At 32.1% G+C, this 27,914-nt stretch overlaps 1 protein-coding gene across 9 annotated transcripts in view; it reads right to left on the reverse strand.

Annotated features, from left to right (window-relative positions):
- Positions 1 to 27,914, reverse strand: part of NBEA (neurobeachin) — a 662,067-nt gene that overhangs the window by 570,818 nt on the left and 63,335 nt on the right. For all 9 annotated transcript variants that reach the window (XM_087865187.1, XM_045796974.2, XM_045796975.2 and 6 more), the window contains exons 2-8: positions 21,999 to 22,230; positions 18,468 to 18,568; positions 18,132 to 18,227; positions 12,677 to 12,798; positions 10,761 to 10,887; positions 3,177 to 3,296; positions 347 to 493 (exon numbers count right to left, since the gene is read on the reverse strand). In XM_087865187.1, coding sequence (XP_087721313.1) covers positions 347 to 493; positions 3,177 to 3,296; positions 10,761 to 10,887; positions 12,677 to 12,798; positions 18,132 to 18,227; positions 18,468 to 18,568; positions 21,999 to 22,230 — 945 coding nt within the window. The remainder of the gene's footprint in view (positions 1 to 346; positions 494 to 3,176; positions 3,297 to 10,760; positions 10,888 to 12,676; positions 12,799 to 18,131; positions 18,228 to 18,467; positions 18,569 to 21,998; positions 22,231 to 27,914) is intronic.

Consider the following 27,914-nt stretch of genomic DNA (forward strand, 5'->3'; position numbering starts at 1 on the left):
TTCATTTGTTCATTATGTATTTCAAAATTTGAGATTTCAAATACCACATTAAGCAATATGGTTTTATAAAATTTATTTTTTCAGGATTATGTCAACAAAAGCCATGGCTTTAATAATAGAAAATATTCTAAAGAATTTTAGAAGTTCATGAAAGGAAAAGAGTTAAAAAGAGAAAAAGTACCTCTGAAACAAAATGAAACATGTAGTAACAGCTGAGTTCCAAAAAAGAGACAACTTTTAAACCACACTGAAGAAAGATTATCGCTATATATTATATTGTACCACATTTCACATAGAATTCACATAAAACTTTCCATAGAATTTATAATAAGATAGTTATTACTACCTTATATCCAGGTCCTAACTGATGAATTGCAAATATCTGCGCAGGGTTGAGAGCTTCACTGAATACATACACGGCACCAAGTTGACCACAGAACACCCTATTTGCATCCGCAGTTTCTGAAGATCCGAGAAAGCACTTGTCATAGCTCTATTTTTAAAAAGTCATAAAAAAATCAATGTATTATTGGGTAATGATAAAATATTTAAGGATACCTGCCTTCACTATCATGAATACCTTAAAATATAACAACGATAACAGAAGAAAGCATCACTTAACACTTTATGGAGTATTTAAATAATAAAGGCCAGCTAAAGATTTTTAGAAAAAGTAAATCAGTTAAATATTTTGTATCTATAGAAAGCAGAATAAACAATAATCACCTATTCAGTAATCATTTAACAACTTTAGAAATGTTATACTTAAAGGCAAAAGGGCTTATAATTTTATTTACAAAAGTAAAACTAATTTTAAAACTCTAATAATTTAACAAATGTCCAGAGAGTGATTCATCTGAATCAGAGAATGACTATTCTAAATTCTAATTTTAAACATATAAGACCTAATTTTTATCTAATTTTGCCACCAGGGATATATATTCCTCTATTTCTCCACACTAAGTCAAGGACACGATGAAACTCACTTCCCTCCCTTCCATGAATAGGCATTATGCAGAACCAAATAAATAATGATCACCAAAGTCTGCCGCCTAAAGCAGATGGTGTGGTGCTCTCCATCTGGAGAGCTCAAGACCTAAGAAGCCACACTTACCAAGACCCTTCCCATCTCTGCTTCTTAAAATCTCACCAAATAGTAGGGCCCAGTTTCCTTCCCCCATCCTCACAGGTTATTCCACACCTTAGCGCTAATAAGCAAGACATTAAATATGTATGGTATCCCTTTGGTGCCTCAATAGAATGACAAAATATTTGTGAATGAATTATGAAGACAGAAACTCCGCATCAAATACCCAATCTGTAATTAAAACTATAGGAACTGAAGAATTTACTGCATAATGTTATGTGTTCATATGTGTTATTGCCCAGACCTCTAGGCCTCTCCTTTTTTTGGTGTACTATTGCAAATAATTCAAAAATCTAAGACTTTCTACCCTTCCTTCCTTCCTTCCTTCTTTCCTTCCTTCCTTCCTTCCTTCCTTTCTTCCTTCCTTTTTAAATATAACTATAGAGTTCCTGACATTCAACAAAGTCTCTTGGGTTTCTTCCACTCTATAGTAAAAACTCTCCCCTTTGAAAGGCAGATATAAAGCAGAATTTAATCTGTGTATTCTAATTCTGACAAAATCATTCTCAAAAATTTACTGACTGTGGCCCAACTATGAATTTCTAGGGCAGAAAAAGCAAACTTGTCCTATAAATGAACAGACAGTAAATATTTCAACCTTTGCAAGCCACGTATGGTTTCTGTCATACGATCTTTTTTGATTTTTGTTTGTTTGTCTGGATCTTTAAAAAAAAAAAGTAAAACCTCTAAAAATGGAAAAAAAAAAAAAAACAAAGATTCTTAGCTCTCAGATCATGCAGAAACAGGTCGAGGTTCAGATATGGTCTGCAGGGGGTACTCTTCCAACCCATGGCTAGGGAAAAAGCTATGGACTGTGCACACAGTACTATTTAGAAGAATACCAGAGAGAACAAGAAGAGACCCTGCTGTTGAGTAAATTGAAGTCTGGAGAGATACGGATAATACTGAGAAGTGAATTTTATTAAAAAGAGGCAAGTTTTTCTAAAAACCAGGTGTGCTGGAATGCTCGTATATTATTGGGTTTGGAAGTACTTTGGGCACTAGAAAACATCTTTTACTTTAGTTCTAGCAAGCCAGGATAATGACAAGGGAAAGCCCAGAAGAGAGCTCTTGAGGTTTTAACTCTAGATATTCTCTATCCAGAATCCAACTGTGTTACTTCCCTCACTGCTAACAGGCTAGTCAAAACTAGGATTATGTTTGTTATTATCACAATAAGTCATTCAATTGATCTCCCTGCTTCTGTCATTTTTTCTTTCAGAATATTTTCAATACTGCAGCTCACTGATATTTTTAAAATATGAACCAGCATTACATCACTTGTCTGCTCACAACATTCCAAAGATTTTTATGCTGGGTAAGATGGGAAAGCCCAGGTACTGTGTTTGCACGTAAGGCCCTGCATGATTTCACCCCCTGCTGCCTACCTAACCTTCTCTCTTAACATTATTCTGTCCATTCCTCCCTCTGTTCTAGACAAACTGATTGTTTTGTTCAATTAACTTTTCAGTTCTGCCTCAAAGTCTCTGCTTTCACTGCTTCCAGCAAATGGGATATTTCTCCAAAATACCCACATGACTTGCTCCCTCAACTCTTCTCACTTAGATCATCTCATACCATCCAGCTTCCCTCTCCCCTACACCTATAGTTTCTATACCTATTCCCACTAAATTTTTTCCCACAGCATTTATCACTATTTATCTAGTAAATAATAGTGACTACCTGTTACACTTATTCACTTTGTTTAAAGTCTTCCTTTCACATCCAAATAAGGTGCAAGACACAGTCTTTACTGCTTGAAATTCTGGAAAGAACAGAATACTACATGGATGTTTTTGACCTAATAATTTCTTTCACTAATTTTCCTTTTTTTTTAACCACTAATTATCTATTTTAGCAACTTAATCTACTAAATTTAAGACCTAAAAATTCACTTAAGAGAAAAAAACTTTCAAAGTACAACTATTAAGTTTCTACCAAACTATTTTATTATACAATTCATGCTATGAACAATGATAGATCACACACTCAAATACATTAAAGCAGATTAAAAAAAAAAAAAACTTACATCATTTGTGTTAACATGCCAAGCCATATCACCATAGGATACCAGCTGTCCATTAACGTAACACCGAATTTCACTGTTCCTCCATCGATTATAAATGTGGACAATGCTGATCATGTACCACTTAAATAAATAAAAATTTAAAGACCTTAATATGTCATGTTAACTTATTGTCTAAAAAAGCAATCATAACATTCATAACACACTACAAGAAATGCTTGAAAGGATAAAAACAATTACATGTTACTTTTTAAGCTCCCCCTCTTATCTCTCATTTTGCAGATCAAAGAAGTGACTCATAAAGAATAAGTCTGTGATGAAGACAGACCTAGAATGCCTTGAACACTGGAATGATACTCCTTCCACTATACCAAGATCCAAATATTATGGAAATACAATATATTTGTGTTCATTCATTTAATAACATGTATATTCTGCCAGGCACCGCAAATACTTAGGTTTGACCGGACAGAGCACAGGTCCAGCTCTCCTGAAATTCATGGTATAATGAAAGAGACAGAGATTAGACAAGTAAAGATATATAAAATGACAAATAATGATGATCACTACGAAGGAAAAAATAAAACCAGTGTAAACTGAGAAAGAATAACCTAGGATTCTACTTTGGATTGCATGGTCAGAAAAGACCTGTCAGAAGAACAACATTTTAACACTTATAATAAAATTTAGGTCATCTCAATTCCACAATTTAGATTTATTAGGTCCAAGAATAATTATATATTTTTGACTTGATAATGTGTGAATACACATTAAGGAATGAGTTTATATTAAGTTCTAACTTTATAGTTACTAGGGCCAACCAAAAGCATTTTAAGGGTGTATTTTGATATAGAATGGTTTAAGTTCTATAACAATTTGTGGATCCAACCCTTACTTTTCTGAAAGCTAATAACCTAAGGATAAGAATACAGAAATATTTTTCTAAAATATAAAAAACTAAAAAATTTACAGATACTTGAACAAGTATGCCTTCAGTGGGTAAGGAGGAAAAATTAGACTTAGTTTCCCCCTCCAAAAATAAAAATATATAATGCAAACTTTGTTTCCCAAATTACTTAAAAGTGCTATGCAATTATTTCATATAGTACATTTTGAAAAACATAAAGCTATAGTAATAATTCTCAACCACTAAAATATTAGTTATTTCAAGGTGTCTGAAAAACTTGGAACAAAATTCAATTTCATTCATTTTGACTTAGGAAATAAAAATAGTGCACTCAACAATTCATGGAAGACAATAACCGAAACAACATTGTTCCTCAATTATAAAAATAAGATGTCAGGTCAAACTATCTAATCCGTAAAACACAGGTCTTTTTTAAAGTTGTTTCATTTTAGGTAATCTTTAATTATTGCAAACTAAATATTCCACTTGATCAGAAAGCAACATATATATTTGTCCTGATTAAAAGCAGAAGAAAATCTTTAAAGTCAGTCATTTAACAACTCATTTTTCTAAATACTACGAAATTATCAAGAAGAAGCCATAAAAATGGAGCTTCAAATAAATTCAAGAAAAATCTTACAGTCTACATGCATAAGAATTCAAATTTACCTGTATTACCCTCACTGAGTTTGAAAATTTTCCACCCGAATGCCATCTAGGTAACATGGGGAAATACAGCCTTTATATTTTGGAGTAAAATTTTTAGAAATTTCAAATTTCTAAACAGAATACATAAAAATAAATGTCTATAGATAGAAGAGGATTTCCTGCTATCCAAAGACAAGTTAAATAATATTAGATGTACTATTATAGTTACTGACATACCTAATATAGAAAAGCACCTTTTAACAAATATTTATTGATTCTTTCTCCTGTGTACCAGATAATTTACTATGCTGGGCTGGAAAGTACAAACTTTAAATTCATACAGATACAAACTGAGTTCCTAGGTTACCACCTCTATGGCTTCTGGAAAATTATTTAGCCTGTTTGAACATATTTTCATGTCTAAAAAAGGAGGAATAATAATGCCTACTTTGTGGAGTGACTGTGAACATTATAGATAACAGACAATGTATGAAAACTATAAAGAATAATTCCTAATACATATTTGGCACCAATAAATAAGATAGCATTAACTCAATATCTATTTTTTAATCCATTATTTCCCCCAATGAGATTTTTTTTTTCTACTAGAATTGACATTATTTACTCCTCAGAGTCATTCATTCATTCAAATAATTTACTGAATGTCTATTTCATACCAAGTATACCCCAGACTGTGGGCATACAAAGATAACATACACACCCTTAAGGAGGTTTTGCCAGAAAAATAAACATGAAAACAATTATAAAACCATGACAAATATCTAAATCACAGATATGGGAGCCAAAGAAGTAATGACTAACTGAGGGCAGAGGGAAAAGAAAGACAAATGGAGAAGGAAGGCTAACAGAGAAGTCACTAAAAAGAGTAAAATGAAACTTAAGACTTAGCTTGAAGGATGAATACAAACTGTTGCATAAACAGGAGGGAAAGAAACATTCCAGGCAGAATTATCCTAATATTTTACATAACAGCACAGAGGCCTGACAAAACTTTTCTCCGTGTTTAGATTTAGCTGCAATAACAAAGACCAGCTTGTAAAGAGAAGTACAGGACACCTTTAGTAAGTGGCCTTTGTTTTTGCATAATGTGGTATCACTAGGAATTTTGAGCAGGAAAGTGAAATGATCATCTTCATAGTTTATGAAAATAACTGGCAATAGTGAGTAGATGGGATAGTTAGGCAAATGTGGTTAAAGATAAAGCTGAAAACTACAGCAAAGGTTCAGGTAAGAGAACTATAAAAGCCTAAATTAAAACAAAGGCATTGGTAATTTAAAAGAAGGGGGATAGGGACTAATTAACAGAACTGACTGGAAGTGATAATAGAGAAAAGAGGAGTGTAAGATGGTTTCTAATTTTTCACTTAAATTGGTTGTGGTACCATTAACTTGAGATAATTATTACAGTTAGCCACTTAATTAGCCAGATAATAAGATGTAGAGTAACAATCAGAGTTTTCTTTTTGTCATACACTGATATTTGATAAAACTGATGAATGAATGCATAGTTAAATGAATGAACTGATCTCAGTGAAGGTCATAGTAGTTACAGGAAAATTAATTTTTCTGTTCTCTTTCCTTGGTACATCAATATATCCTTTATATATAATAGGCAAGCGTCTTTTCAATTCCAAAGAGCCCAATCTTTGACTTGGTATTTTTGACTTATATTTTAAAAGAAATGGGAGGAAAGTTGGAAACTTTTTACTGAGTTACTATACTATATGATAGTATATACATCTACTAAGGTCTGCATTTAATGAAGACTCAAAAATAGATCTATAAAAGAAGGAACAAGAAAAAAACCTGTAGTAATAGATCTATAAAAGAAAAACTAGATCTATAAAAGAAGGAACAAGAAAAAAAACCTGTAGTAAGAACTCACAGGAAAATATAACATGATATTTATACAAATATCAATAGCAGCTAACACATTGAGCCCTTACTACATATTGGGTAATATGTTAACCGTTTACATACATTACCACAAGGTCAAATATCTGGTAAGTGGTACAGGTAAGAAAGCAAAAGTTTTAATACAAACATTTCTTTTTGAAAGGCTAGTTTAATACCTTACTCAAGGATAACAATTTGGCTAGGGCATCTTCTGGAAAAATAAGAAAGAAAAAAAAGAGAATATTTATCTTGAATAATGAAAGAGTAAAATAAAATACTTATAGTTTTCAAGGTTTATGAGAATTTTTACAGGTTTTTCAAAACGTCTATCACTCTATGGCCTTGCTCTGACCAAGACTCCTTAGAATCAATGTATATAGAGCTGTTACAAATGGGAATGTATCTCTCATAAGGAAATAGTGCAAAGACATAAAGAGAGAAAGAAAAAATGGGTTAAATTGCTTTTTATTGGTTAATGACAATTTTATTTGATTCTTAACTTCACCCTAACTTTCCTTATTTATACTCTTTAAACCACTGTTATCTAAACTTATCTGTAGAAAAAAATTAGAGTATTTGTTAAAAACATACTAACATGAAAACTATAATTCTAAGAATCTGTATTTATAACAAGTTCCCACTGAAATTCAAAATAATTTGGCAAACTCTCCTGTGTGTCATCTCAAATCTAATAAATCAGAATTTCTGGAGGATAGACAAGTGAAATTGTATGAACATAACTGGGATTTGTATCAAGAAAAAAAGAAGCTCCACTGTATGGTGACTAATATAGCAAAATAAAAATTATTAAAAAAAAAAAAGAAAAAAGAACCTCCAATCTAATGTATACATTTATTTAGAATCATTGCTTTTTAAGTGATTTTCCAACTACATATTAATGAATGATTGTTACGCTGATATTCTTTAATAAAAATAGTTATTACTTTGCTTAAACATAAAGCAAACATTTTTATTAGACTCAGGTAAAATTTTTAAATGTATATTTGAAAACCCCAATGTAAATCATATTTTCTTCAGTATGTGGCAAAACATACATGGGATCATAAGCAAACAACAAAACGAACAAAAAGAAGAAAAAGAAATGACATTCCCTCTGTCATATGTGGGCTTATCATCTCTGTTATGATTGTTCCTATGGATAAATATTCCTGTGCATAAAAGTCAGAGTATGCCCTAAAGAAGGTGGACAATCTCACTATCATATATCCAAAAAAGACCCTTGAACCTGGAAGGGGTAACTAGCCTTAAACATGTGGAAATGGGAACTCCTATGTTCCTGTACTTTGTTTTTTAAAATTCTGGACTTTCAGATGGTTAGTTACTCTAACACAAAGATGAAGTCCATTATAATATTACATACATATAAAATATATAATGGAACATCTCTCTAGAAAAACCCCAGGTGACAGTGAGTGAATTACATCTTATAAATCTAATTATACAGTTGCACATTTCTCTGTATTTTCTCGTTATTTTTTATGTTTAGAGCAGACTTCTAAAAACACATTTCAACATGGTCTCTGAATATCCGTATTCTACTGAGTATTAAGCAAAGGTACATTTAACAGGCCAAAACATTAACCTTAGAGCAACACCCCCTCCTTGAAGCCAGCATTATTGAAAAAACAGAAATCAGTGTAACCTTCAATCTCAGTAAACAAGATTCAGGACTACTAGGATTAGCTAAAACACCCTCAAGAAAAGTCTCACTGTATTACCAAATCTGGAGGTTTAACACTTGACCTTTTGAAAGAGCCAGTTATCTATAAATCCATAGTGCATGACATGTACACATATACAAACTACTGTGAAGTCTGAATCTCCAGTCTAAAAACTGGTTCTATCATCTAAAACAAATGAGGTTAGAGGAAGAAGAGAGAAGAACAAGTAAAGGAGGAGGAGGGAAAAGGGAAGAAGAAGGGGAAGTTTAGGGGAATATGAAAAGGATGAACAAAAGAGGAATTAGAAGTAAGGGAGGGACAAGATAATATTGAGGAGGAGAAAAGGAAAGGAAGAGGAACGACAAGATAGAGCTGTAATTAAAGCAAAATTTCTGCAAATGTTTTTCAAACATAATTCCTCAGAACCATAATTAAAGTAACATAAAGTTCATATACAAGTTTGCCTTTGAATAAACTTTGAATTAATAATGTAATTGTTAAAATTATTTAACATTGTTCTCATAAACATGCTAAAAATTGAAGATACTGCATTACTTCTATGTAACATATAGCAAATTTATATATTACATAAATTATTATATATAATGACATATCATACAAAATTATGTATCATACATACCCAAATTTTAGGATCAGAATAAAGATATAAAAATGTGTCAGTAGTTAGGATTATAAGTAACTATATTTTCCATTTAACTTGTGTAAAACACTTTCTCAAAAAGCATAAAATCTCTCTTAATGCTTATGGATAATGCTCTAATTCTCTACAAATCCAAAAATTAACTTAGTTTTGCAGTGTACATTACTGTGCTAAAACAACCACAAAAAAAAGGTGGGTATGCTTTTGATTTTAAAAGCTTATCACATAGTAACAACCTACATTACTTGGCCTTTATTGTCGTGACTACCCTTCTTCCTCCTGCCACATGGAAAAGGTCCTTGACATACTGCCCTACAAGAAGCACTGACTACAAGAAGTCCCAGGCCTTCTTTCTCACTTTGTAAGGGTAACACCTCATTTATTTTACTATTAGAAAATAAATTGCTCAATAGAAATTGGCTATCCAGATAAATACAACCTACTCTTTCAGGAAACAAAAGGGTTCTTTTTGGTTGTTAAAGCATATTTTATTCATTTATCCAGCATATATTATTAGCAGTCCACCAAGTTCAAAACTCTGTGGCAGGTATATAGGGAATAAAAAGATGAACCCAACACACAGCTTAGTTTCAATAGTTATAAATAATGCACATATAAATGAGTAATAAAGGTTTAAAAGAAAGAATTGTTATAAGAAATACTGAAATAATATGCTATGAAAGAGATTATATCGGAGAACAAGGAAAATCAAGGAAAGATTCCAGGGAAATGGTGTTCTATGGAATGGAACCTAACAATAAGGTGGGATTTGAAGACCTACAGCCATAAGTGAGGAGACATAAATGTTTTCACGCCAGAGATTGAACATCTGAAAAGGAAAAGATAAAAAGTGAAATATGTACAGTTCAGTTTTGAGAGAATAAAGGGTATAAGCAAAAAGCTGAAAATGAAATCTAAATCATGAAGGACTAGGCTAAAAATGGTAATTTATTCTAGTTTGTGAGAAGCAAATGACTGGTTTGAGCTGTGGAAAAATATGATCAAGAATATTGAGAGGAAGAAACAAAGGATCCAAGATAAAGAGGGAACAATATGAAGAATTTAAGCAGCAAATAAGGAATTTTTTTAAGACATATATTACAGAGATACAAAGTACAGGAGTGGAAAATTGCACTGATATCATGATCAAAAAGGGGATGGAGAACAAAGCTGACTCAAGTCCTCAGTATCATGAAGATGGTAGGCTGCTTAATCAAAACAGGGGACTTAAGAACATACTGAATATGGGACTGGAGATGTAAATTCAGTGTTACATATTCCGTAAAGATGAGAGGCCAGAAAGACATTTACATGGCAGTATCTTTGGTAGATGAGGATATAAGAATAGAGCTCGGGATAAGAAAAAGAGTGTAAAGCTATCGTGAAACTGAATAAAAATTCCCAAAAAATATAAGCTCCACGAAAGCAGGAATGTTATCTGTTTTGTTCACTGTCATATTTCTAGTGCCTACAACAGTGTCTGGAACTCAGTAAATACTCAATTAGTATTTACAGTAAGAATGCCATAGAATAGATCCCAGCGAGCGAGCAAGCAAGACAGACACTGCAAGAGGTCAAGAGCCTGATCTTTTTATGTGAATAGTTAGACATAAAAATAAAAAGAAAGTGCAGACAAGGAGAAGAGAAAAGCATTATGAGTCATAAGAAAAATCAATAAAAGAGAATATTACAGAAGTCATAATAGGTGACTTTTAAGACAGGAGGAATGGTGAATTGTGTCATTCTCAGTAGAAATATTTACTTACACCTACCTTACGTGGTTGAAAATCGTATTTCACACAGTGCTGAAAACCTTTTCCTTTAGACTTCAGTGATGTGACTATTAGACAGTTGCCAACAAAGTGAGCAGAGTAACCAACTCCTTTGCTAGTACGAAAACTGTAAAGAAAACTGAGAATAGTATAATATCCTCTGATACAAAGAACTATATATCTAAAAATTATTAAATAAATAATATAAAATATTATTATAAAAATAAAACTCATTTCCCCATAGAGTAGAAGGGGTATTACATGTACCAAATAGAGACTAAACTATAAAAGGTTTAGAACAACTAAAGGAAGAGCTTTTAATTGAGAAAATTGAGGACTACAGAACCTTTTGAAATTTCAATGTAAAATATCACAAATACATAAGAACAAACTAATGGCCAATGAAAGCCTACCAAGTAGATTTCATTTGCCTTCAAGGACCCCTGAAATTAGCAAATACAGGTACCAGCTACTGTTTTCAAAAACAACTTACTCCCAATTCTATTATATCTTTAAAAATAGCTTACAAATTACAAAAAAAAAAAAAAGAGAGAGAGCGCCAAGTTTGATAAATGATATAGATAATCAAACAAAGGAGTACATTTTTAGTTAAAAGAAGAAAAAAGATGTGTCTATGAAATACAGTTATTTCCTTCTAAGGGAGCACTCCTCCTAGCTGTGAATTTAAGCACAGTATTGTAAAAATTGTAAATGCTCTGCAAAATAATGGTATTATTGAAATAAATGTATGATCTGCCAAAATGACCATTCTGAAATTCAACACATTTATGTTTGGAAGTTCAGATGTTTGTTTAGAACTCCCTCTCATTACTATTCTTATATGATCTTTTCTAATAGAGCTTACAAGCTATTAATAGCTCACACTTTTCTGCACTATTTCTGAGCCAGTCAATGTACAAAAGCACTTAATTATTCTCTCATTAAATCTGATGTGATAGGTACTACTGTTATCTTCACTTTACAGTTGAAGACAACAGCACAGGATCGATAAGTAGTGAAGATAAGACTTAACCCCAGGCAGTCTTATTTCAAAGCATTGCAAGTATTAAATGAGTTAATACATGTAAACACTTACAATGCCTGGTATACAGTAAGGCAATCAATGAAAGTCTGATGTTCTCATTACTGTGCATAATTGGTAAACTAAAATTACCAAGCTCTCAGTCCTTACAGGTCAACCTATCTGAGTTTATCAACCCATTCTGTTAGTTATCTATCAAATAGGGGTGCCTGGGTGGCTCAGTCAGTTAAGCCTCTGCCTTCAGCTCAGGTCATGAGCCCAGGGTTCTGGGATTGAGCCCTGCATCAGGCTCTCCACTCAGCAGGGAGCCTTCTTCTCCTTCTCCCTCTGCCTGCGCTCTGTCTACTTGTGTGCTCTCTCACTCTCATATGTCAAATAAATAAATAAAATCTTCAAAAAAAAAAGTTATCTATCAAATAATTACTTTTATTATTTGACTATTTTCTTACATAGTAGTTATCACTAATATTTTTAAAGCATATTTTAATTATGCTCATTGAACAAAGGAAGTAAAAAGGCAAAGTAATGAAATCTGGAAGGAGTTTGTTTTTTTCTCCCCTGGACTGGGGACTTGCACGTCCACTAACAATCCCATAACTAATCTGCTGTGGACTGGACAGAGAAGGTTTGTAAACCTTGACTTTCAAATTGCAATTGGAAAAAAAAAATAGTGAGGCAGGTTCCCTAAAATCAATAGCAAAAAATGAATAAATAAACTGACATGTGTCTTTATAGTTTTAACATATACAAATATAAATATATGTATATGACACAAACACATACTCATTCTATTTAATGTTGCCTTGATACTGTTACATATTTATAAAAGTGAAATATTTAAGATAAAAGCACTAAAATTAAATATATTACTTACCAATAAAGATAAGGTTTATCCTTATCAACATTAATGTTATTTAATGGATCCATACGAAACCAAGTATTTAGGGTGAAGCCATTCTGATAAGGCCACTTTGCAATAGGAGGCAATGCAATTGCCTACAAGGCAATGAAAAAAGAAAAGTATCAGCTAAAGACAATGTGATAGTAACCAAGGTCAAATATAGCCTTTACAGATCAAAAAACAATGAAAGTATAAATATCAGAAAATCATGGACTTATTCCCAGCTAATGGCCTTAACACTTTCTATATCATCAGGTTTCAACATCCAGTCCACTAGACACTAAATTAGAACTTAAAGATTGCATTAAACTAAAGGATAGAGGAAAGAATTTGAGCCAAGCTGCCCTTCAAGTTTTCTAGACCTACTCTTCCACTAAGAAAGACAGGTGATCCAAGAGATCATTTGTTATTATCTCCACAGTAGGACTGAAAGAGTCCTAAATCACATACAGTTGCAAACACTAGTGAACCAAATTACAATGGAAAAAAAAGTCTTACAAAAAGAAGAATCTAACCTTGAGTGATAATGAAATAATATTAGTCTTTGGTCTTGCTACAGTTGGTTCCAAACACACACCTGAAAGGCTCTAGAATAGCACTTTCCTCAGTTTCACTGTGGACTTCCAATAATTCCGTGGCTAAATAAGGATCTTTATATTATGGCCAATCTCTTGAACAAGGTAGTTACCTTTACTGAAAGACATTCTCTTAAATTTAGTATGCAACAGCTAGACTAAATGTTTCAGGGACCTGAAATAGCCCATTTCAAGATGGTACTCCTCAATCTTTGACTCTTACGTTTTATACCAACCACAGCCTCCTCTACAGTATACACTGTATCTCCAGGCTTTTCATACTCTTTTTAGCTAATGCCTACAACCTCCCTTAGTCAATGTACAAAAGCTGACTGTACAGTACTGCCTGATGTGAAATCCAGGAACATTTACATCCAAACCATTTGTGCCTGATCTCAACACTCATTTCCTAGATTCCTTACATTTCCTTCTGATCCCATGGTGTTAATGGCATACCCCTTGGGATACCTTTGTGATTTTGGATTTAAGCTGTCTTTACTCTTCTTCCATACTTCCTTCTGAAATATGCTAGTACCCAAAACTGGATGTTCCTCACTGTGTCTAATGAGTCCACAGGACTCCAAAATCTGTATCCTTCACCGCCCTCTAGTCCAACAATTTCCAAAATCTATGCTCCTATCTATTTAATTTGCAAAAGAAATAATCCTGATGTTTAGATGGAATGCTTTCAGTAAACTATTTCAGTGAATTAGAAGAATTCACTATTTCCCAAATTAAGCAGATTCATGAAACAAATGATAATCATGAAAGGCAAATCTAAATAGTATATCCATAAAAGTCACAGATCACATAAAATATCATCTAACATTTGTCATTCACCTTTACATAACCCACTCCATAGAATTCCATTCCAAGTTGCTCATATGAAGGCAGCATAGCTCATAGAAAGGCACCTCCACAGCATAAAATATAATATGTAGTATGGTTATTTCAGAGGAAATGTAAGCAGTGCCATAATTTTAGTGATCCAAAGGCACTGCTATCAACAGTGGTCCAGACAGTATGTACCCTCTTGTTACTATCATGCTCATCCAGAAGTAAATTACCAAAAACACTGTAATAGTAAGGATTTTAAAATCAGCTCCTATCTGATTTCTTCAGTAGTTACAAAGCAGAGATAATACACCTGGAAATGAGCCAATGTGTTGCTAAAAAACAAAACAAAATAAAACACTGACTTAAGGTCAGATAAATTTTAGTTCAGGCTGTGACTCTGCTTTAGAACCTTAACAATGTCACATGTTGAGGCTCTTTCCACAACTAATTTAATAGCAATAATATCATTTATCTTATATATAACTTCTATGACTCAAATGAAATAACAGTTGTAAAACTTCTAGCTTCTTCTTTGCTTCTTCGCCTACATAAACTATATTCCTAATTGATACTACCCTTCATGAAAATGAGTGATACAGGGAAAACCAAGAAAGGAGGAGTGTAAGTCCATCAAAATCCCCTTAACGAAAACAATTCAAACATACACCACTAACAACATGTAAGTAAAATTCTCTTTCTGTGTGTGTGCATGTATGTGTGTGTAAAATGCATTACATATTAATAGAAAATATTCACAGATTTCTGGTAAATGGATCAAATATCTAAAAACAGGATGACCTGCAACCCAACTGAGGCAATTCAAACAACTTATTAAAATAGCTTTAACACTCTGTTTTAGCTAATTTTGCTAATTCCATCAATAAGACAGTAACTTGTTTATATTACTGTCAAAACACTTGGTTCTTCTTTCTCATCCCTTAAACTGAAATCTACTAGATGTCAGACCAGTAACAGTTCTATAAAGTGTATTAAAATATATGTATATATGCAAATAGAACTATTACATAAATCTGAGAAAACCGGTACCTTCTTAGGGACAGTGACAGTGTTTTCTCCACTAAGCACCACAATGTACATTTGATATGTGTTCCACCCTAACAATCTGGTATGTAAAATTAACTTTCATCTGGAAAGAGATTTTTAACTTTGCTATTTTTGTTTCACAATTTTGTTGCAATAGAAAATTATAACTTTAAATAAAAGTTAGTAATAAATATTAAAGGAAACAAATAAAATCAGGGGAATGGTTGATGAAATGATATACTACAAGGATGCTTATGCACTAATAATAACCAAAGAGCAAGAAATATTTACATGTTTTACAACTTATATATTAAATAGTGTATTATTTCATTACGGGCTCACAGTAACACTCTTCGATGAGAATGTACTAATATTTTACATTAAAGTAAGCCAAGAGACATTAAGGGACTAGTCTTCCACAGTAATGAAGTAGAGGATTCAGAAATCAAAATCAGTTCTTCTAGTCAAAATTATACATACTCTCTACAATGTCACAATTTAGATAAAAACAATGAAATCAAGCAGACTGAGAAAGTTATATCTTTGAAAAGAACAGCAAAATGGATAAACTTTCAGCTAGATTAATCAAGAAAAAAAAATCCAGTATCAAGAATGAAAGAGAAGGCATCACTAAATATCCTACAGACATTAAAAAAGTAAGAAGGGGATATAATGGTAAACTTATACCAATATATTCAACAACTTAGATTAACTGGGCAAATTACTTGGAAGACAAAACTAACAAAGCTTACTCAAAGGAAATAGAAAACCTCCCTATATCCATTAAAGAAATTAAGTTCATAGTTTAAAACCTTCCCACAAAGAAAACTCCAGTTCCAAATAGCTACAATAGTGAATTCTAGCATACATTTTAGACTAAGTAATATCAATTTACATAAGCTCTTTAATAGAAAGAAATAAATAGTTCCAAACTCATCATATGAGGAATTACCCTATCACCAAAACAAGAAAAAGGTATTATAGAAAAAGAAAACTGCACCCCCAAATCACTCATAAAAATAATTGCAAAATTTCTTAACATTAGGTTAGCAAATAAAATCTGTGCTGTATGAAAAGGTTAAAACATAGCAACCAACTAATTTTTATCCCAGGAACACAAAGGCTGGTTTAACACTTAAATATCAATCATTATAATTTACTACATTAATAAAGATCAACAAGAAAAATGATATGTTCACTTCCATAAAATCAGAAAAAGTATTCGACAGAATTCAACATTAATATCAATATATTGATGATTAAAAAACCTTCCAGTACATAGGAACAGAAACAAAAGATATTTAAGACTTTATGCTAAAAATTGCAAAACACTGAAAAATCACAGAAAACTAAATAAAGGAAGAGATATATTGTGTTCGTCAACTGGAAGACTCAATAATCTTCCCTGCAAATTGTTCTATAGATTTAACACAATACAATCTAAATCCCAGTAAGCATTTTATAAATTTGACAAGTTTATTCACAACATGTACTGAAATACTATCTAGAATAGCCAAAATTATTTGAAAATGAAGAACAAAGTTGGAGTACTTACACGACCTGATTTTAAGAACTACTTACTATACAGCTACGAAAATGAAGACAATCCAATATTGGCATAAAAGCAGAAACAGAGGACAAAGGAACCAAACAGAGTTCAGAAACAAATCCACACAAACACAGCTAGATAGTTTTCAAGAAAGGTGCCAAAGTAACCCAATGTCAAAGGACTGTCTCTTTAACAAATGGTCATGAACCAATTCAATATTCATATGCAAAACAAACAAAAAGTTTAATATCCAACCTTCCCTCATATCATATTTTTAAAATTCACACAAAGAGAATCATAGACCTAAATATAAGAGCTAAAACAAAAGAATTCTTAGTAGAAAGCATAAAAAAAAATGTTATGACCTTGGTTTATACTGATTTCTTAGATTACAAAAGCATATTCCATAAAAAAAGTTTAATTGAACTTCATCAAAATTAAAATCTGTTTGCTTTAAGAAATACTGTTAAGAAAGTAAAAGAAAAGCCAGATTGGGAAAAAATATTTGATAATTATCCATGTGACAAAATAACTTATACCCCAAATACGTAATGAACTCTTAAGATAATAAAGCCAACTTTTTTAACTGAACAAAGATTTGAACACAAATATCACAAACATGTAAAAGCAACCAATGAACACATGAAAAATGCTCAATAGCATCAGTCATTAGGGCAATACAAAATTATAACTACAATGAGGTACCACTATATAACCATTTAAATGCCTCAAATTAAAAAGAGGGACATTGTCCAGGATGCAGATCAACTGGGATTCTCATATACTGTCAAGGAGAATGCAAAATTTTCCACTATGGAAAGCAATCTGCCTGTTTCTTGTGAAATAAAGCACACACTTAGCATAAAATCCAGCAACTTCACTCATGTTTTTACTTAAGAGATGAGAAAACATGCCCACAGAAGATCTGTGTTCAAATGATCATAGCAGTTTTATTTACAATAGCCAGAAACCAAAAACTCAAATAGTGAATTGGATAAACTAGTGAATGGATAAACTGTAGCATATCCATAAAACGTAACACATCTCAGAATAAAAAGGAACACAATAAATTACTGGTAAGCTACAACGTGGGTAACCTCAAAAGCATTATGGTAAATGAAAGAAGCCTGACAGAAAAGACTATACACTGTATGATTTTACTTATATGAAATTCTAGAAAAGGCAAAGTCATAAAAACACAAAATAAATCTGAGACTGCAAGGACAGGGGCTGGGGAGAGGGGACTGGTTTCAAAGAGACACAAGGGAACTTTAGGAAACGAGGAATTGTTGAAAAGCATGACTGTGGTGGTAATTATGAACTTTAAAACTCATAAAATTGTTGAATTTTATGTGAATTATACCTTAACAGAGCTTAATTAAAAATAAATAAATAAAAATAAACACATGTATTTAAAACTTACCGCAGCACTACAACCAGGGAAATTGAAAAAAGTATCAGGACCATGTCTTTGTGGCATCTGATTAAGAACTGATAATAATTTTACTGCATGTCTTGGCTAAGGAAACAAGAAAAAGAACTGTCACCATACAACTTTAGCAAAAATACCTAATGTATCATGTTAGACACTAGATTGTTTTCTAACTAGAGAGAAATTAATTTCACATCATTTACTAAACTCTTTAAGGAGAACGATTTCCATTACAAATTCAAGTTTATAGCTCTCTAGAGACAAATTGCTGAACATTAAGTATTAATGCACCAATACTGAATACTTTTCCCTCTGACCACAGCTTACCCAGATTCCACTTTCTCCTCGAAGCATGCTGAACAAAAGCTTCAACTCCTTGACAGTGATGCTGTAGCTGGCAAGAACCCCCAACATATCAACTAGAAGATCTTCAAAGGAAAATAAAGTTATTCTGAACTCTAGTCATGAGCTGCCATCTGTCAAGGTAATACACTTTTTGAAAGAGCAAAAGTTATCAATTCTCATTTCTACATACATATTTATCTAAATGTCCTCATGAATAGTCATTCTAATTAACAATTTTTAAGTCCTCAGACAGCCAAAAGCATTGTATTTGAATTTTAGGATTTTTCCCCATCAGATTTACCATTATAATTAAGTTTCCTTAGCAAATATATAAAATAGATTTTATAAATTCCCAGAATACACATACACACATACACCAACTGTATGCAGGGAAAGGAAAGCAAAAATACGCAAAGGTACAATGATTTAATGTTGTAAATCGGTTATTTATAAAAAAGTGAGAGTTGACCATATTTTACTTTAGAATTATGTATTCTTAATAAAATATATACTTGAAATATTCCTTGCCCCATTAACAACAATTTTGAGCATTTACTCCTTGCCTGGCATTATTTCAAGTGATGTACAGTTATTAACTACACAAATCCTCATAACAAGCCTATGAAGTACTCTTATTAAACACTTCCTAAAATGAAGAAAGTGAGACATAAATAACCTAATCACCTTGCCCAAGAACACACTCTATCTTCTAAGTGGTAGGGTCAGGATTAAAACCTAGGCAGTGTGGCTCCAGAGCCCTCTCTGTTACCTACTAGTCTCTAAATCAAAGTATGACCTTAACACATTACTAGTGATATCCATTCTGTTCATGTGTTTATGTGCATATGAGAGACACACCAGCTCACCAGATAATAGGAAAATTATACATTTAATCTCTCGTCCTTGATTTCTTTCTCATGTAGACATTGTGAGTAGTACCTCTATCAATCGTTCTTTGTAAGAAATTAAACATCTAAATATTTATACTTCATTTTTTCGATTTCTAAAGCTCTTCCTAAGGATTAAAGATGCTACACAAATTATTACAATCAATCCACATACACATTCTAAATAATTTATCATCAATTAATTTAAAAAGCGAGTTAGAATAAGTTTAAATAATTAGTTACTAATATATAATATATATTCTCCAATATCATAAATTAATACCTAGAATTTGAGACTTTCAAAATATTTATTATGTAAATATTTCAAAATAGAAATTTAATATGGTTATTTTCATCAACAAATAATTGAATAATCTTACTTAATGCCACAATAAGTAAGCAATCCCTATGATTAAATTGTGACTATTGATATGCCATTTTTGAGAGAGATCTTTTAATGAAATAAAATGTTTCATCATTCAATAAAAAAGTTTATAGTTACTACATTTTAGTCAGAAGATCTGTTTTTAAGAAAAAATTCTAGATAGAAATCAAGCATCTTAAAACCCTAAGTTAATAAGAAGCAGTTTCAAGCAATTAGCTGCAATGGCAAATTCACAGATTTCTTAAACATTTACCTACAAATACTTTCCTAAAAAATTAAACTTATTTTTCCAAACCTCTATCTAATCTTATATGTGTGTCACAAAAAGTAATCTATTAAATTTGTATTTAATTACATAATTATTAAAATTTCTTATTTATTGTACATATAACCAAGTAGTTCAGTTTAATTTTATTATAACAGGTGTTTTTTTCTGGACAAAATTTTTAAAGGAGAAAAAATACTCAGACTATGAAATTCTCTTTTCAATTTAGATAGGTATTTAACTACCTTCCAGTAATACCTACACCTTAGTAAGTGAAAAGTGCCTCTTTGAACTTAACAAGCTATAAATATTCAGAGTGAAAACTTAGTAGTGTTTTTTGGTGCTTCATTAGTATGTTATCTAAATTTTATTTTCTCTGCTAAAAGTACGGTAGAGGTATTTTTCTGATGTTTATTCAATGATAAAATAACAAAAAGTGAAAGTTTTGTGTTACCAATATTATTATTATTGAGAAGCAAAGATAAGAGAATTAGGAGCTTTATATAATAGAAAACATGAACATATGAACTTTTGCAGTACTAATCAAGCTTACTATCATCTTATATCTCAAAGCTCATGAATTATGTACCAGTAAACTACTATGTATGTAATTGTGGCTCATTTTCTAAAGCGCACTTTATAAAGTGGTAGCCACTTTATTTCAAAAAACAAAAAAAACTTCAGGACTAAACCCAGATATAAGTACTCAAAGATCACATGATGTTCTATACAACATGTAAGCACCAAACATACAAGCTTATGCAAATAAACTCCTGTTAAACAATGCTAGAATTTACAGAATGGTTTACAGATGGTACATATCATCATTAAAAGGATGTTTTAAATTTGAATTTCATTTTTCATCAAGTTAACCATTAACAACCAGTATAGAGAATGCGAAATCACTCTAGAGATAGATGCCAGCTTGAAAGCAATTAGAAATGATTCTAATATACTCTATTAGAAAAACAAAAATGTTTAAATATTGTTTAAAAGACATTCATCTTTAAGTTATTCTTCACTCCATTATTTCTTAATGTTTTGTTCTACTAATATTAAAATTAATTATGCATAAATCAAAATATGAGAGAGGATTCTCTGGTGTCTGATACTTCTAGGGATCAGGTATGATACTGTGAGGAGTCATATTAACACTTTTAAAATCATGAAGACCCTTTTATATCAGAAGAGACTTATGCTGAAGATTCATGGCTTAAAAGAATCAACATTTTAAACTCTAAACTTATTCTCTGGGAATAATGTTGCTCTGGGACCATCTTTCAAAACATTTCTACTGAAGTGCATCTAACAACAAAGGAGAATGAACTTGCAGGGAGACAAAGGATTGGCAATGAATAATCACAGATTTCAAAGTTATTTGAAATAACACATAACAAGCACAAAGCTTAGTATTTTTATCTTGAAATTCCATGGCAATTTTATTTTCTATTCTCTATCTGTTTATTTTAATACAAAAGTTTCTCTAAAAAGTATCAAAGTAAAATGGACATTTCCTAAAAATTCAACATGCTTATTCTAAGGATATTAGTTCCTCCTGTCATAGTTCCATATAAGCCAAACTGAAAAGCATGGAGCTTGAAGAAGTTGGCAAAATGCTCACTATACAGAACTGTAATACATATTGTAAAATTTTAATTATGTAAAGTTTAACTAAGTACTATGTAAAAAGGTACTGTTTATTTTTCTGATAGATTTCGTGGTTATTTATTCCATGTAATTGAGATTTTCTAAAACCTGGAAAAGCAAAATCAGTAATTATGTTTATCTAATAAAGAAGAAGGTTTCTTCCATTCTTCAAGTTTTTCCTTAATATACAAGGGCAATTTTCCATACATTTCTATCTATTTTAACTCAAGTTAGCTTCAACAAATCTATATTACCAATGGAATATAAAGAGAAGTACGTGAATCTTTATAAACATTTAAAGTACATTAACCTGTCAGATAACCTCATACCTGCTATCATGTCATCTACAGCACTCATTTTCAGCAATACTTGTTCAATTAGCCCAACTTCTGTGCTAGTCTGTAAATTCCGAACACTTTTTCGTAAAATGGCTGTAAACATGCTCCATATTTCTGCTTGACATGTTACATCACAATGCTCCAAAAGCTCTGTCATGCATGTTATACTCTCAGCATCCTGGATAATAAAGTTCATCTCCAAGTCAAATTCTCCGCCAACCAGCTGAAAATAAACAAAAAGAATGATAACATCAGAGATTATTTATAACAATAAAATAAAAATAATAAAATAATTCAACTAGCAGGATAGCACAGCTACTCTAAAAAATTTCAAGTCTTCTAGTCTAAAATGACTTTTGATAAAAATTTGAAAGCTATAGTTATGCGCGCTGTAAGAATGAAAACTAGCAAAGTCTAGTTTTTTAAAAATTGAAAAAGGTAATTTCAAATCAAGTAGAGCAAAATGGTGCATATAACTACTGGGTAGGATTCAGGACAAATTCCTATAAAAAAGAATTTGGATCCAAAAAGTGATAATCATTAGAAAATGCAGAATTCACTAAGGATAAATTTTAAGACATGAAGTTCATTTTCTTTTGTGATATTACTATACTGACAAACTAGACGTAACAGAAAAGAAAAAAAAAAGGGCCTAATCTCCATGTACAGAAGATAAAGATATAAGAAACTGATGCTAGCAAACCTATAGTAAAAGTTGAAATGATGGAATCAATTTTTTAAAATGTTTAAAAGAAATATACCTAGTATCTTATAATACTTTACTTTAAAAAATGTGAATTGATATACATAGATGATTTAATAGCAATGTATTTGACTTGTGCATTATGTCAAGTGAGTCAAAAGTATTACTGTCCCTCCCAAATGCTACTTTAGGTACGGTGATAGACAATACACATAGAATAAAAGATACAATGATATTCTCTATTGATCAAATCACATATGATGTATTAAAAGTACCATTCTTAAAGAAGAACACTGAAAAACTAGATCTCTTTCTGGTCTAAAAAATAGAAAATTTAGGAAGAAAATAATAGCCATATACAAAATACCTGACAAATTTGAAGTCATACATCCATTATTCATTCATTCAATATTTTATTTTTTTTTAATATTTATTTATTTATTTATTTGACAGAGATAGACAACCAGCGAGAGAGGGAACACAAGCAGGGGGAGTGGGAGAGGAAGAGCGGAGGAGCCCGATGTGGGACTCGATCCCGGAACGCCAGGATCACGCCCTGAGCCGAAGGCAGACACGCAACGACTGCGCTACCCAGGCGCCCCTAAATATTTTATGTATCAAAAACTAAAAATTACTGTTCTAGGAACTAAGGATATATATATCTGTAAACAAGAAAAGGCCTGTGCACTAATACTGTTAAATTCCAGAAATAAAGATGTATATATGTATGTATACTCTGCCTTATCCCCCCAAAAGTTGAAATTGGTTCATAAGTTACAAAAAGCATAAAAGAAGACATAAACTGTAAGTAGTTAAGAAAATGGAAATAAAGGAAAAATAAGATTAGGGGCAGATAGGTACCAGAAATTAGATTCAAGAAGAAATTGTTATCAAAGAAAAATGTTCATTAATATAGGTAGATGACCACATGCTACAGGATAAATACAATTAATATTAATAATAATAATACCATCAGGTAAACTTACATACATTTAGTACTATTCTAAGAGCTTTTCATAGATTAAATAATTTAATTCTCAAACAACAACTTATGAGAAAGGACATATTATTATCTTCATTTTACAGATAAGGAAGAATAGGCACAGAAAATTTAACTTGGAAAAGATCACAAAACTAGTAGACAGAGGATCCAGGATCAGAACCCAATAAGTCTGTCCTCATACAACTCCATACATGCAATAAAATCTCATTTAAGAATATTTTTAAAGTCTTCTGAAATTTTAGAATTTAAAAACAAAATATTCCCAAATTTTAAAATTATACTCTGTATTTTTCTCTGTGAACAGCTCCAAAACTCAACTTTATGAGAAACTAGCCCTCATCCTAACTTCTGACCCCCTTTTTTTTTTTAACTGACCTAGATATTCTCTCAGGTTAAAGGCTGTATGAAAAAACTTCAACTCCTCCTACTATTTCTGTCTTATTAACAAAAATAGCTACTAGAATGGTTAAGAGATTGTTTCTGAATTCAGACTTCCTGGATTCAGATTGTGGCTATACCACTTGCTGTGTGACCTTAATGACTCTACTTCTCTAAGTCTCAGTTACTTCATCTAAATATGGAAATAAAAGTTCCTATCTAACAGTGTTGTAGTTATGAGGATTAAATAAAGTAATTGGGTTTAAGCACTTAGGAACAAAAGTTAGCCATCCTGCTAGCATTCAGTTAAGGTTAGCTATTACCAGTTCTCTTATGACCCCAACTCTGAGCTAAACAAAAATAAAAGAAAAGGTAGTCATCTGATCACATATGCCTGAAGTACCATCAAACAGCTAGCTGAAGCCTTATGTTTCCAGCAAATGTTAAACTATTGTGGATCATGTACTCTCTTAGATATTAATTGTAGATCTATGAGAACCAACTCAAGCATCTTTTCACCATACCATGGTCTTACCAAAGAACTGCTTACTTTTACACTATTACACGTCCAATTGACTTGGGTCACTACTATGAATCCTGTAGACCAGTGGTTAGTAACTCAGAAGAGGTGCTCTAAAAGGGAACCATATAGAGGGAAAAACAACAACAACAACCAGTTTGAAAATCAATGATGTGGACACTTGATGACTGAACTAATAGAAGTAGATACTTAGGTTTAAGCCTATGAGCCTCTGAATAAATGTGTGTAAGAATTAGTATATACTAAAATGGGAGAACACTGAAGAATTTTTTAGACTGATCTCCTAAATGAATTGTAAGTATTTCTGTAGAGTCTGGCATAACCAACAACCATTATGTAATGTGTAAATAACAGAGATGGGCTCAGTGGGAAGGAAAAAAAAATAGTCTGCTTTTAAAGGAATCAACAATTAGTATGTATAATTCTAACAATCAGCCTCTGTTATAGGAAGCTTACGGTTCCATCTTTCACAGTCAAAAAACAATGCTCCTTTCTATATATCATTTAATCACAAAAGAGTAGAGTACACTTTGGATCTCTGGTTTCTTTGCCAGAAGCTGTAAAATTATTTATTGTAGATGTTGTAGAGTAGGCCTGTATTTTCAGATGGTCTTTCTAACCTTTACTATAATTTTTAATACTTTAGTGTTAATAAGGCTAAATGCTTACAAAACTATCATTCCAAGATTAGAGAAATATTTATTCCCTACTTATAAATGAGTGGTTCAATATTTACCAACTAAAGCACGTAAGAAAAAGTATAAACAATTGGCTTTCATTATTTAAACTATTCTCTAACTAAAGTCTATGAGGAAAATGCATAAAGTGAAAATAAATGAGATTAAGCAGCATGAACAAGGTCACATATAAGTAAAGTGACAGATCCAGGATTCTACTCTAGATTGAAAAATGAACCTAAATACCTTCCTATGAATTCTGACTTTAGACTTAAAAAAAAAAAAATAGAAATGAGATGTGTCATAGATCTACAGAGAAATCAGTGTTTTATGAACTGTGTATGGGATAAAAAGGAGAAAATAAAAGAGATTTATAAATCAATTAAGACTTCCTGTAAATCTGAATGTGTCATTGTAATACTCTATTTGCACCGTTAAGGGAGTTCTTTTTTTCCAGGCCTCTTCCTTAAAATTCTAAAAGGTATTGTCACTACAAGAAAAGTGGTCCACAATGGTGCTTCCTACCCAAGAACTGCTCATAGAAGAATTTATATAAAATAAATATCATAGGTGAGCTTTTTAAATGAAATGACTCTTATTTATATAAATAAAATTTACTATATAAAAATTTAGAATATAAAATGCTGACTTGGAAAATATTATCTTCTGAAAGGACTAAGTTTGTAATTACTAGCAATTTAAGTATCTTTTATTTCTTAAATATAGAGCTTTTATTTTTTATACTCAAAATTATCCTTTATTTTTTATTTTTTATAATAATTTTTTATTATGTTAGTCACCATACAGTACATCCTTAGTTTTTGATGTAATGTTCCATGATTCATTATTTGCGTATAACACCCAGTGCACCATGCAATATGTGCCCTCCTTAATACCCATCACCGGCCTATCCCAATCCCCCACCCCCTCCCCCCTGAAGCCCTCAGTTTGTTTCCCAGAGTCCATAGTCTCTCATGGTTCATCTCCCCCTTCTGTTTATCCCCCTTCATTCTTCCCTTCCTTCTCCTACACATCTTCGTGCTATTTCTTATGTTCCATAAATGAGTGAAACCATATGATAATTGTCTTTCTCTGCTTGACTTATTTCACTTAGCATTATCTCTTCCAGTGCCGTCCATGTTGTTGCAAATGTTGAGTAATTATTCTTTCTGATGGCTGAGTAATATTCCACTGCATATATAGACCACATCTTCTTAATCCAGTCATCTGTTGAAGGGCATCTCGGCTCCTTCCACGATTTAGCTATTGTGGACAATGCTGCTATGAACATTGTGGTGCATATGGCCCTTCTCTTCACTACGTCTGTATCTTTGGGGTAAATACCCAGTAGTGCAATTGCTGGATCATGGGGTAGCTCTATTTTTAATTTTTAAGGGACCTCCACACTGTTTTCCAAAGTGGCTGTACCAACTTGCATTCCTACCAACACTGTAAGAGGGATCCCCTTTCTCTACATCCTCTCCAACATTTGTTGTTTCTTGCCTTATCAATTCTTGTCATTCTAACTGGCGTAAGGTGGTATCTCGAGGTGCTTTTGATTTGAATTTCCCTGATGGCTAATGATTTTGAACATTTTTTCGTGTGTCTGTTAGCCATTTGTATGTCTTCATTGGAAAAGTGTCTGTTCACATTTTCTGCCCATTTTTTGATTTGATTATTTGTTTCTCATGTGCTGAGTTTGAGAAGTTCTTTGTAGATCTTGGATACCAGTCTATTATCTGTAGTGTCATTTGCAAATATCTTCTCCCATTCCGTGGGCTGCCTCTTAGTTTTTTTGACTGTTTCCTTAAATTCCTTTATTTTGAAATCTTAGATTATTAGTTAGAATCATATGAGATAATTCTTTTTCAATAATTAGATCAGATTGGACAATTATTAACCATTTGGATTTCTTTGCAACTTACCCTTCTGGATAAATTCTAAACTAGATAACACTGTCTATAAAGTCACAATTTAACACCACAGCTCCAGCTTCCTCTACTTCCCATTTGCTAGCTACTGTCATAGGAACATTTCTGCACTGCACATCTCTCACTTCATCTAAAATTTTTCATATATGTTATTCCCTATAAATGACATAGAGTTCTCTTCCAATCTTTACATTTGTTAACTTCCAATAAGCCTCCAAATATTAGTTTAGATACCACTTAATGCAGAAAGCCTTCCCAGAGCCCACAAAGATGGCTTTTCTCTGAATTCCCATTACAACCCATGCACGCCATAGCAATCATTGCATGATACCACAGATGTTCAGGTATCTTTCTATCCCCCACATTACAATAAGCTCTGTAAGGGTAAGCACCATTTCTGTCTAACTATCCACTATATCTACACCTCTAGCACAGTGCCAAGCCCATGAAAATTATTCAGTGTTTAACATGGAATGGGAAGATGGCAAGATGGGAGTTCAGGAGGGAGGGAAAGAGAATCTAATCCATGGCCAGTCACCAAGTTGTAAGCCAGACTATTCAAGTTTTCTTCTTCAGCAATGAATTGCTCTTATTGCCATATAATTTTTTTAATGTTCCAGTGGGGATTACAAAACCAGAGATGTTTTCGCATTCCTGATTATACTTTCAGTTGC

Source organism: Ursus americanus, chromosome 10 (assembly GCF_024610735.1).
Source record: "Ursus americanus isolate L20-20 chromosome 10, mUrsAme1.1.p, whole genome shotgun sequence".
NCBI classification, from domain to species: Eukaryota; Metazoa; Chordata; class Mammalia; order Carnivora; family Ursidae; genus Ursus; species Ursus americanus.